We start from the raw sequence: 13,517 nt of genomic DNA, 5'->3' as shown, positions 1-13,517 counted from the left end.
AAAAGTCAGTGAAAGCTCCATCAACCCTAAAATTTAGCCCTCGGTTTAAACCATAATTGACCTTGGGTTTGTTACCCAAGCGTGTAACAAAAGTTTAAAAACATAGTCAAACTCTCAAAACCCACACATGTATGCCTCTTTCTATGTGCAACACACACCGTCACCACCAACCCTAATTAGGGGCCAAACTCCAATTACTTAAGTTTCATGAATTACTTCAACAAATTAATGCTAACAACGAGTTGCCTCATGGCCTCATTTAAACATGTTACAAAAATGGATGCACCTTAAATTAATAATAAATTGGTTTGTCATGTGTTTCTCGTCACTTTGTCGAGAGATAGTTTACTTCACAAAAAAATTAAATTGAATTAGCAAGTAGGGAAAAGAAATAAAGAAAAACAAAATCAAGTGTATTCTTGCGAATTTAGATTTCCTACCGTTAGAAGATTTGCAAGATTATTATTTTTAGATAAAAAAAAAAAAACAGAAGATTAATCTAAAAAAATTAATCTTGCACTAGTCATTCAAAAAATTAATATTTTCTTATTGATGTGCTGTGAGTCGTTGCATAAATCTTGCAAACTATCTAAATTTCCTCAAATACATGAATGCATGAAAACTTTGTCTGAAAAAAAAAAATGCATGAAAACTTAAATACAGAAAAGGCTTAAATGATCAATTCGTTCATGTAAGTTCAGGAGTTTCATCCTTGTATCTTTTTTTGTTTTAAAATAGTCCTTGAATATGCAAAACTATTTGGTTTTAGTCCTTAACGCTAAGTACCGTTACAAAAATGATGACGTGACAAACAATGATGATGTTTCAATAATGATGTCCAGTCATCCACTTAGAGGGACCAAATCCAAAAATAAAATTGCAGAGAGGGACCAAAACTAAAAAATGAAATTAAACTCAAAAACATATTTCTCTTCTTTTTTCTCTAAACTCAAAAATGGACTCGTATTTCTCTAAATCCAAAAATTAGTGTTGAATGTACTAGACCAATATTTTCTTTTTCTTTCTTCTCCCCAACCTAAAATTCCAAAAAACTCTTTAACCAACAGAAAATTGAGTTTCCTAATACACCATTTATTTTGATTTAATCAAAAGACCATATTCACTAATCACCATCTTCAAAATTTGACATGAATTTTTAATCAAACAACTTGTAAAATTTGAGTTTCATTATATCCTCAAATGTCAACAAAAAAATTCACAAACTTTTAAGATAAAATGACTCCCTTATAGTCCTTTTTTTCTTTTGAATCTCAAATCGCATCCATTAAAACTTGTTTTGCAATTTATGGGTTCATTGAAATATGAGTCAATTTCTGAGTTTAGAGAAAAGAGAATAAAAATATGTTTTAGATTTAATTTCGTTTTTTTGGTTTTGTTCCATCTCTGCAATTTTATTTTTGGATTTGGTCCCTCTAAGTGGATGATTGTGCATCATCATTGACATGTCATCCTCGTTTGTCACGTCACGCAGTGCCACGTCAGCCTTCGTTTACCACGTTATCATTTTTGAAACGACACTTAACATTAGGGACTAAAACCAAAAAGATTTACACATTCAGGGACAATTTAAAACAAAAAAAGATACAGGGACGAAAACCAAAAACTTGCGAACTTATAGAGGGACGAATTGATCATTTAAGCCTACAGAAAATCCAGGTCCATATTATTACTAATGCCACTAATGCCTTTGACCCCTTATTTTTTGAGAAATGCTAAATAGTATTTTTAGAGCAATAATTAAAAAATAAAAATAAAATATAATCTTAAAAGTAATGCATTCATGAAAAAAATAATTTTGAAAACAAATACTTTTTTACTTAAAACATTTTCTTTTGTTTCTATTTTATTTACTTAATCATTGCCCTAGAAACGGCAAGACGCTATTTAGCCTACCCTATTTTTTTTATTAATATATTGTCTATCTTTGAATTTGTGTGACTTTGTCTCATTTTCGTTTATTGTTCTATCTTTCCTTTGTAATCATTCTTCCTAATATAAATAATTTATTTAAGTGTCATACTAAATAATACTTTCAGCACTAAAAGAAATAAATTCACAATGGAACAAATAATTTTTTTTTATATTTTTTAAAAAGTAGAATGATAAATTTGATAATTTGTTTACCATAATCAATTCGGACCAATGAATGGAAAAACACAAACATCCAATATAAAAAATTAGAGAATATAGTCCATTATAAAAAATGAGAGAATATAGACGAGTGTCCTTAAAGTACAAGTTACAAAAATCAATGTATTCAACTTTTTTAAAATTATTTTGTCAAAAACAAAATTTTTTAGAACTGTCTTTTTTATTTATTTTATTTAGTAGCCTAGTATATGCTTCAACTTTTCATATGATTTAATTTATTGTATTATCTTTTTATATAAGAAAGAGGCTTTTATAGTTGAAGACCGAGACTCAACTCAATATATATAATATTGTAATATAGAGTAATGATAGTAAAAAAATTGAAAAATTTGGGGGGAATAATAACCTCCACAAGTCCCCCCACTGCCACTGCTAATGAGAATGTTAAAGAAGAGAAAAAGAAACAAGGAAGAACTTATATCTACGAGTACGAGTTAATTCTTAAATTGGAGTTAATTCTCAAGTGTTAGTTTTTTTGTTTATCAATAATATAAGATTGGAAGATAACTACAGTTAATAACTACTATTTTTACATTTTACTTCATTAAAAAAAAAAACCGAGTCCATCAAAGTCATCCTGCTTTGAGCCTCTCGATGGAGGGCAATGCAAAGTTACTGACGGTTTTGACGCGACATAGCTGTTAACCAATTAAGAGTCTTACAATACCGTGATGTATATGGGTATAAGAGTGTCATTTGGAAAGAATTGAGCCATGAAACAAGGAGGTCAAGGTTGTCCACTCCTCCTACAAGTGGGACATGGTGGCGGCATTGTTTTTTTTTTTTTTTCGAAAAGCAAAAATATTGTTAAAGAGTGAATTAGTACAAGATATGCTAAAACACTACTAAAATCAAGTCAAGTACAAGAACAAACCACCACTACAAAAATAAGAGGCCTCCCTTTTTACAAGTGATCAATCAGAGAGCTTACAAAGTCATCTACTATCCAATTAGGGAGCAGCCTCACTACAGATGAGAAACAAATAAAAAAAACCAATACACCAAATTCAAATGCTTCCATTACACAAGAGTCAAGCACCAACACCACCCTACTTGCCCATGTACACGCACAAGACTGTTGCGAATTCTCTCAAAAGCTCCACACGCAACCTTAACTAAACCAGAGATACAATCCAGCAGCAACCGCTTCGACACTACATAAGTTTTGGGATCTCGCGTATTGCCACTAACACCATCTCAGACTTTGGAAAGAATAACTCAACCAAACCGAGACAACCGGACAAATACATTATATGAGATACAACCAGAACAAAGTAATGAACACAGCATGAAAAAAGGCGGCATGGTTCTTTAGCCTCTTATAAACATCAAACATTGATTGTATTTTACTACCACGAGTTACCATTAAGGGTTGTTTAAATAATGATTGTTTAGAACATTATCGAAGAAAATCTAATCATTAACTATCATGAATGTTGTTAAGAATTCGTTTTAAATTATAAACTCTATGAATTCTACGTTTTTATGTATGACTTTTATGTTAAGGGTGTGTTTGATAACACAAATAAGCTAGCTTATAGCTTATTATATGAGCTTATAAGCTTATTTCAAAAAATTAGATGTGTTTTGTAACAAACTTTTTTTACTAGCTTATAACTTTTTTCCAGATGCTATTTCAAGTAGCGTTTGAGCTTATAGCTTATAACTTTCTACACTTTATTCCATTTTTACCCTTTAATTTAATAACTACCCACTCTAAAAAATAAACTACCCACTATCAATTATGTCATTTTATATCTATTAACCACTTTAAAAGCTAATTTTATCAAACACTTTAATTTCAATTAACTAACTTTTCAGCTATCAGCTATAAGCTAGCTTTTCAGCTATCAGCTAGTTTATCAGCTATCAGCTAGCTTATAGCTTATTTTTACCAAACAAACCTTAAATCGGAGCTAAAATTATTGAGTAAAATCAAAAGTCAAAATGAGTTTACACGATTAAACTCCCTATAAAATTAGTAAAATCACTTAAACTTTTCACCTAACAATTCAAAAACTTAATTATTATTTTTAGTCAATTTAAAAATTCAATTTTATCATATCAATAATAAATACAATATTATATCTAAAAGGCAATTTATTTTTTATAATAGTTTATATTTAGGAGTAACAATTATTTACAATTGTGATTATTTTTTATAATAGTATATTTTCTTTGTTCTTTTTTTTATGCAAAAGTTCATAGTTGAATAATTAATTATATGGTCTATATTATACGTTGGTATATCGATTTCTCAATGATCCTAAAAAAAGAATATTTGCTTATATAAGGGGACAAGAACACATAGAATACCTTAAGAATTAGACAAATAATAATTTTTAGTTATTTTTATGCACATGTGCAAAAAAAAAAAAACAATACAAAAAGAATAGATGAAAAAGAGTGAGAAACAAAACAAATAATTAATTAATTATTATATTTTGATAAAATAATATAATATTGCAAAATTTATGCGATTATTTAGATATAATAAGTTTTTTTGTACATAGCAGAAATGACGTCTGACCTAGCAATATCGATATTTCTGCCAGTTGAGCTAAGATTTGTGGACATTTAAATATAATAAGTTATTTGATAAATAAATATTGTCAAAAAAAAAGATATAATATAGTAGGGTTTTCGTAAAAATAAATAAAAAAAGCAGGGGTTAAAATATACAATCACTTTGTATTTCAATAATATATAATATTCAATATGTCATATGACATGCATGATTCAAAGAATATCATACTTACCTTATAAAAAAAGAGTCATATTTAATATATGAATAAATGAGAGATATTATTTTTTAAAAAGATATATGGACATATATTTGTTGTGTTATTTGTTATTGAAATGCATAACTATATAGTCATATTTAACTAATGAGAATGAGATAAATTCAATTACGCGTGAATTATCTAATATTTAAAATTTATTTTTATTTAAAATTAATAATATATTAATTTTGTTATATTTTCTTTAAATAATATTCATAACACTTAAACTTCTAAATTAAAAATAAAATTATTAATTTTCGATTTCGTTCAAAATTAAATAATGAAATATATATTATATATGTTTATTTTAATATGAGTCAAACTCTACGAGTTTACGAGTTGAATATACATTTTGATTCCACTTAGCCAAAATAAGTTGACGTAAAAACTAAATTCTGATAACCTTTAAGTATATTTTACACACCCCATTAGTATGCTAGCTCTAGTAAGTACCCGAAGTGAAACTCAAGAATTTCATTTTCAATTCACACAAAATAATGCTCAATGGTCCAATAGGGTGTACTCTTACTCTTACCTTCCCAAAGAACATTAACAAACTCTGGAAAAGGTGAAGCCCAAAAACTAATGAAAAATGCAATCAAGAGGGTATGTAAACCACTCATAGTATAGACACGGACTACCCGACTCTAACGATGAGAGCCAATTGCAAGAAAGATATTTAATTGCATCGACAACTTCTTCAACATTTAAATCTTTGGAGGAGAATGTGAGGCGATTTCGCACATTTCAAATAACTCAAACCATGACGTTCCAAATCAAATAAAGACCCTCTCTTCCTTTTTTATCTCTAAGATATGAGAAGTAAAAGATTCAAAGAGAACAAACAAATTTGCCGGTATCACGGTTGAAACTTCCATCCACTTATGAATAACATATGAAACAACCCCACTATAAAGTTACATTTGCAAAAGAGATGAGCTTTCGATTCCCTTTCATACTGACACAAAGCAGCGTGTAGAGATATAATAACATTCCTTCTAAATAAGTTAAATTTGGTTTGCAACCAATGTAGTAAAAACTTTCATAAAAAGAAAAAACAATGACTTTTGATGGAGCGAAAACTTCCCAGAAAGAACTCAAAACTTGACACTTCTCTTGACTTTAAAGAAAAAGGCATAATGATTTTTTGACTAAGATCACGATAAGCTTGTCTAACCGAGAATCTCCAACCATCCCTATTTATACCTCCATCTATTCTGCCGTTCAAAAAAAAAATATTTGTTTGTTTGATAATAATTCTTATACCCATGAACTCTCCTCTCCACTTTAGATCTCATACCCATGAACTCTCACCCATGAATAGGGATGACAATTTGAACATACCCATTGGTATCCACAAAAAATATTCACAACGTATAGGGTAAAAATTTGCATTTTGTGTACGGACACGGATATGAGTAATTACCTATAAAAGTGAGCGGATATGAGTGCAGGTACGAGTACGGGTAAGTGTGCTTATCCTCAAGTATATATTTCAATTTCTACGGAAGACAAAAACTCCACTAAAAATGTGGTGGAGAAGATCAGGAGTTGACTGTGTCGGGACCACCGAGCGGTTACATGTACAAAAATTCGATTGGTACATAAGAACATTTTTTGTTTTGTTTACAATGAACTGAGAATCAAACCTAAGACTTATAACATACTACCCAAACTCCTGACCACTAGACCAAACTTTAGAACTTACCGCATCTAAAGAAAAGTTAGTAACAATATTATGCTGATCGAAATAATAAAAAAAAAAAAGAAGAAGTTAATTTATAGAATAAGGGGGGTGTAAAAAAATACAGAATTTCCATTTGTTTTTGTTGTTCTAAATTCTTTCCCTTTTCCTGTGTCGGTAGTTGTTCATCTGAACATGATTGACGCTGTTGAATCGTAGGGTTTTAGATACACTTCCATTGAACTCCTTTAGCTTCTCTCACTCACTTCACCAAACAACCTAAGAAAAAAAAAACAATAATGATCATCATAGTACTATACAAAAACACCTCTTAGATACATACTATACTATTGTCTTTTCTCTTTCTTCCAGATCTTCTCAACAATTGCTCCCTTCAGCTTCATATAATCGGTAATACTAACCTCTCTCTTTTTCTTCTTCCCATTTTCTTGCTTCTTTTTGTTTTTTTTTTATAAAAATGCTTTTTTTCCAAATGGGTACTTCGAAAGTTCAGTTTTTTGAGGTCAATTTCGTGTCCCTAGTAATTCATGTTTAGTAAGATTTTGTGGGTCTTCATTTATAGCACCGAATTTCTCCATTAATCTTCTATTGCAATTACTATAGCTAGATAGATCCCATATGATTCACCTTGCACTAATGCACAGTCTTAATTTGTTGATTGCCACGTGTAACATGTGTTTGTTACTCATGCTGCTTAAGCTCAATGCTGTTGGGAAGATCTGAACCTTGTTTTGTATTTTTTTTCCTTCTTCTTTTAAGCACTATTTGGATAAACAACTTAATTAATCGCATAAGTGCTTATGTATAGGCTATTTTTATAACAAAAGATAGAATAAACTTGAATTGTTTCCGTATAAGCTATTCTGGAGAGCTTATGGACATATCATTAGCTATTTTCATACACTCTTTTAACCAGTCTCACAAGTGGTTATGCCACTAGATAAGCTCAAATAAGGCAATCCTAACCGACTATCAAGCACGGACACACACAGATACTGACATGTCGAGTTGTCGACACCGATAATAATTTGAAACCGATAATAATTTGAAAAAAATGACATAATTCAGTGTAATCATAAGTGTCAGTTGAACACGTGACACCGAATGTGTCCGACACCGGAGACACGCCTATTTGAGGAGTGTCCGTGCTTCATAGTTAACTGACCTTTCAAAGTCAAATAATTGATTCGTGATAGTGAAAAACTAACTGATTGCAACTTGTTGGAGCTTAATTTTGTTTATTGGAATGAGCATATGTTGTTAGTTTATTTATTCATAGGAAGCAATTAACTTGCTTTCACTAAAAGACTTTTGTTATGGATCTTGAGTGGATGGTGTAGAACTTAGCTTTTTGAATTTGTTAATCATGTAGTTTATGTAGTTCTGATCAAGAACTGGCGTTTTTCAGGTTCTAGATGGCAAAACCAAGTTCATCTGGTAGTAGAACTAGAAGCTTTGTGCATATCGTTATAGTAGTTGGTCTTTGCTGTTTCTTCTACATATTAGGCGCATGGCAAAGAAGTGGTTTTGGAAAGGGAGATAGCTTAGCATTGGAGATCACTAAGAAAAGTGGTGGCTGTGATATAGTTCCAAATTTAAGTTTTGATTCTCACCATGGTGGTGAAGTTAGCAAAATTGATGAGGTGGATTCAAAACCTAAGGTATTTAAACCTTGCAAGGCCCGATATATTGATTACACGCCCTGCCATGATCAACGGCGTGCCATGACATTTTCTAGAGAAAATATGATTTATCGAGAGAGGCATTGCCCCCGCGAGGAAGAGAAGTTACACTGTTTGATACCAGCACCTAAAGGGTATGTAACTCCGTTTCCATGGCCAAAGAGCCGTGATTATGTTCCGTATGCAAATGCACCCTACAAGAGTCTTACCGTTGAGAAGGCTATTCAGAACTGGATCCAGTATGAGGGAAATGTGTTTAGATTCCCTGGTGGTGGAACCCAATTCCCTCAAGGGGCTGACAAGTATATTGATCAAATTGCTTCTGTGATACCGATAGAGAATGGAACAGTCAGGACAGCACTGGACACTGGTTGTGGGGTACGTTCCGTTTATCATCGTGAATTCCTTGGGGCTTGTATCACATTCTTTTGTCGTTTTTGTTCATGTTAATTTGATCAGCAGCATGGTTAGTTCAGGGTTGTCATAGAGTGGCTATAGTGGCAATATGCCACTACAGCACTGCAGAATTTGAACAAATCGTGATTGTTCCGCAATGCGCTAGCATAGCACAAAGTATTGTCAAATAGCGACTATAGTGGCACTATAGCATTGCAGAATTTGAACAAACCACTATATTCCACAATCCGCAATTGACACCCCTTAGTTATTTTGTTTCAGCTATGTATATGTATGATGTATCCATAATGCAAGGTTGTTTCACACAGGTTGCCAGTTGGGGTGCATATCTTTGGAGCAGAAATGTTATTGCCATGTCATTTGCACCGAGGGACTCTCATGAAGCACAAGTACAATTTGCACTTGAAAGGGGTGTACCTGCTGTCATTGGTGTCCTGGGAACAATAAGATTGCCTTATCCATCTGCAGCCTTTGACATGGCGCATTGTTCTCGTTGCTTAATTCCTTGGGGATCAAATGGTGAGAAATTTACATTAAGAACTATAATTCCTTGGTGCATTCATGTTCTATTTGATTTGTCCCCATATATCACCTGACTTGTGATAAAAGCTATTTAAAAGTGCATTTCTGGCTGTGTTTGGTAGGTGGAATTTATATGATGGAAGTTGACCGAGTTCTAAGACCTGGTGGTTATTGGGTGCTTTCGGGACCTCCAATCCATTGGAAGGTTAATTACAAAGCCTGGCAAAGACCTAAGGAGGATCTTGAGGAAGAACAAAGAAAGATTGAAGAGGTAGCTAAGCTCCTTTGCTGGGAGAAGAAGTCCGAGAAACATGAAATTGCCATCTGGCAAAAAACGGTTGACACTGAAACATGTCGAAGCAGACAAGAAAGTTCTGGTGCAAAATTCTGTGAATCAACAGATGCTGATGATGTTTGGTATGTGCTTTATATATGTTAACATCGATTATTGATATTCCATGTATCTATTTCTACTAACCATGAGATGAAAAGTTAACAATATTAGCATATAATCAGGTCAGAAGTTGTGTTCTGAGTCGAACTTGCTTTGTTTTGTGGTTTCAGGTATAAGAAAATGGAGGCATGTGTTACTCCTAATTCTAAAGTATCCGGTGATCTTAAGCCTTTTCCACAGAGACTATATGCTGTTCCTCCTAAAATTGCCAGTGGTTCTGTTCCCGGAGTTTCAGCTGAGACATACCAAGATGACAACAAAAAGTGGAAAAAACATGTCAGTGCTTACAAGAAAATAAATAGACTCCTGGATTCTGGAAGGTATCGCAATATCATGGATATGAATGCTGGTTTGGGTAGTTTTGCTGCTGCTATTCAATCTCCTAAGTTATGGGTCATGAATGTCGTGCCTACCATAGCACAGAAACATACACTGGGTGCCATATATCAGCGAGGACTTATAGGCATTTATCACGATTGGTATAGTTTTCCAATTCTTCCTTCTATTTTATTCACGGCATGTCTTGATTGTATATACTTACATTGGAATGCTTGCTTAGAATCTTAGATAATATTAATCTTCTATGATTATTTGATTTTTATTTTTCATGATAAATAATATGAAAATGTAGAAACACTGTCTTGTATTGTTACTAGCTTTAAAAAGAATATGTGATTGGGTTGACTCTTTCTCTGTGTTTTTTCTTATTTCGTGTTTTTTCTTATTTATTTGTCCCTTTATGATCCAGGTGCGAAGCTTTCTCCACCTATCCAAGGACATACGACCTCATTCATAGCAATGGTCTCTTTAGTCTGTACAAGGACAAGTGAGTATTCCTTTGATTTTATGGCTATGTAGTTACCCTTCTAGTTATTTTTGAATTTGATATCAAGTCTTAATCAATAGTTCATGCATCGAGAGTGCATTATAAATTGCTGTTTCAACACTGATATTTCGACGCCCAATTTTTGTCAAGTATACCCGACTTTGTATAAAATACACCCATTTCTCATCTATACCTCACCAATTATAGTATGTTAGTTTAAAAAACATGTTTAGGAGAAACTACAATATGTAGCTAACAAGATAAATGCAACATTATGGAACCTATGTATGTCAGTTTAATTCATAGACATGTAACAGAGTATATAATATTAAATTATTAGTGACGGAACAATATTCTCTAAACCAAAACTAATCAAAAGCAACTGCATAGACGAATATCATTAAGCAAATAGCACCAGTTCCTTGCCTTGGACCTCGGTTTTTGTTGCAATGATATTTTTTTGGCAAAATAATGCATGCAGTCCTTTAAATTTGAACATTTTCCGGATTGATCTTTTAAGGTTTTTTTCTTTCCCAAATTCAAAAAGCCTAGAACTAGAGAACCAAAATTTTGCAGTAATGTCTTCATTTAGCCTGTGTTTGGTAGAGCAGAAATATGATAGAGAGAAAGAGGTGCGACAGAAGTTGAGAGGAGAGAGGTAATTTCTCCTGCTTGGTTTAGGAGAGATACAAAGGAGAGAGACAAAATTTCATGGGACCCATGCCTGTTTCATTTCTCTCCAAAACTGCGAAGAAAGGGAACAGTGATGTTAATTTTTTCTTTTCCATATTTGTCCCTACTGCAACCTTGCATCTCTAGGTGTGATAACGCATGGTTGATTGAAACTTGGGAAGAGCCCATGCTACAATCTGCAGGAAAGGGAAACAACCGAAATGCATAAGAAATCTGAAAGTTATTTGCTTTATTAGTGGTTGCTACACAATTTCATTAACATGGAAAAAAGTTTTTCTTATAACATGGAAAAGTTTTTTATTTTTATTTTTTACGGAGACATAGAAAATGGTTTAGTGGTTGCTTTTGTGAGTTAATTGCCAGGTCAATTTTTAAAATGAGAAATTGAGAATTTAAAGTAGAAGAAAATTGACCTGAGGATCAGATTTGCTTAAATTTAAAAACACAAAAGGATTAACTTATGCCAGAGAAAATGGAACCATGCGTAGGATCTTGCAAGTAACCAACTAGCATTTAGAAATAGATTATAATTAATTCTTATCATGAATCCCGAGCGTCATAGTTCGCTCTGGGAATCAGCTAGTTGTCAAACCTTAAAATGAGTTTGATGTTACAGTTTTTATGCTTATCATCATGGTTAAAAATTGTGTCTGCGGTCAACGTGCAGTTGTGATGCCGTTGAAGAGACCTCTAAAACCTTTATATTGCAGCCGCGAGGAGTGCTAGCAACACACTCTTTAACAAACACACTCTAACACACTTTCTTCTATTGGTTAAAATTTATATGGGTCCCATAAAAGTTATACGGGTCCACATTTTTTTATGGGACCCATGTGAATTTCAACCAATAAAAGAGAGTGTGTTGGAGTGTGTTTGTTAAAGAGTGTGTTGCTAGCATTATTCGCCGCAATTGCGGTTGCGGACCACAATTTAAAACTGGTTGTTATGTTCACTAAATATTGTTCATCGTCACTTTTTTTACAAACGCTCTTGAAGAGCTACAACGAAGAGGTTCAATAGAATTTGGAGCTTATAACATCTTTATCTAGTCTAGTATTAGCAGTAGAACCACTTGATTTTGGTTCTCTTTTTAGCTTTTTGAGCTGTATGCTTTCCGTGTCTCAAAAACCTGTATCTAATGATGAAATGCAGATGTAACATAGAAGACATTCTTCTGGAGATGGACCGGATTTTACGACCAGAAGGTGCCGTAATATTCCGTGATGAAGTCGATATCTTAATCAAGGTAAAGAAAATTGTTGGAGGAATGAGATGGGATACTAAATTGGTTGACCATGAGGATGGTCCACTTGTTCCGGAAAAGATACTAATTGCTGTTAAGCAGTATTGGGTTGCTGATACAAATGCTACATCAACACAGTAACTACTCAAAAGGAAAATTGGAGGGATTGACCTTAGGTTGCTGGTGCCTTTCACAATACAATCCTTATAGAGTTCATATGGTCTTGTGATATGAGCAGTTTGGCTTGATTATCATCACATCTATGGTACAAGGAGGGATGATCTATGTAGCACCAACATTTCAGATTGAAAGAGTGTCTAATGTCCGACATCTGCACATGCCGTTATATTTAACGGTGTCTACGTGTCAGTGTCATGTCCCGTGTAGTGTGTCTGTGTTAGTGCTTTATAGGGGCTGATAAGTTATGGTCAATTGTCCCTTAGTTTGAGGTTAATGGTATTAGGCTCTTTTTTTTTCTCTCTAAGAATTTAGTTATCTTGTTATAGGGAGCAAACACTGGTTTTTTAAGTTGAAGCCTCTCTACTGATCCCATTGTACTGGCTTATTTTGTTATACTGTATGGTTATTTATATATATCTTCCTTGCTAGAATTCCCTCATTGCTTGCAAATGAGACTAAAATTGAATTGCTCTTTGATTATGGCTCCATTAAGGAAATACTTTTGCATCAAAGAAAAGGCGGATTCTAGGGTGGGTAAGTAGATTAGGTCTCTCACCGTGGGCAAGCTGTCTGAACCGTTGGATGAAGAATAATACCATGCACCGTCAGTACCATATATTTCTTTCATCATCTATAGGCTTTGTAACTCTATTTTCTTTCATCTCTCCGTTCAATTGTTTTTGTTCACAAATTAATTAAACACAAAATTCACAACTACTTCTATAATTTGTTATTTCTTATGAAAACTTCAATCTTCAGCACAGGTAAAACTAACATATACAAGACCAATTTTTACCAAATAAAAAATACAAGACCAAAGTCAAAGATGTTTTCTCTCCC

The 13,517-nt window shown here is 32.9% G+C and overlaps 1 protein-coding gene across 1 annotated transcript; it reads left to right on the top strand.

Annotated features, from left to right (window-relative positions):
• The first annotated feature begins 6,698 nt into the window (after nucleotides 1–6,698).
• Nucleotides 6,699–13,116, top strand: LOC123907368 (probable methyltransferase PMT2). Its single transcript, XM_045957593.1, has 7 exons — nucleotides 6,699–7,050; nucleotides 8,069–8,720; nucleotides 9,068–9,278; nucleotides 9,404–9,698; nucleotides 9,846–10,214; nucleotides 10,484–10,561; nucleotides 12,407–13,116. Exons 2-7 carry the CDS (start codon nucleotides 8,076–8,078, stop codon nucleotides 12,636–12,638), a joined length of 1,830 nt encoding a protein of 609 aa, XP_045813549.1. The 5' UTR covers nucleotides 6,699–7,050; nucleotides 8,069–8,075; the 3' UTR covers nucleotides 12,639–13,116.
• Nucleotides 13,117–13,517: the final 401 nt, after the last annotated feature.

This window comes from Trifolium pratense, linkage group LG2, assembly GCF_020283565.1.
Source record: "Trifolium pratense cultivar HEN17-A07 linkage group LG2, ARS_RC_1.1, whole genome shotgun sequence".
NCBI lineage: Eukaryota > Viridiplantae > Streptophyta > Magnoliopsida > Fabales > Fabaceae > Trifolium > Trifolium pratense.
The sequence above is the reverse complement of the archived record's forward strand: the minus strand, read 5'-3'. Positions and strand labels throughout refer to the sequence as shown.

Coding starts and splice junctions, on each gene's coding strand:
- LOC123907368 (XM_045957593.1), top strand. CDS start 8,076: ATGGCAAAACCAAGTTCATCTGGTAGTAGAACTAGAAGCTTTGTGCAT. Junction 9,279..9,403: donor AATTCCTTGGGGATCAAATG/GTGAGAAATTTA, acceptor TGTGTTTGGTAG/GTGGAATTTATATGATGGAA. Junction 9,699..9,845: donor ACAGATGCTGATGATGTTTG/GTATGTGCTTTA, acceptor TTGTGGTTTCAG/GTATAAGAAAATGGAGGCAT.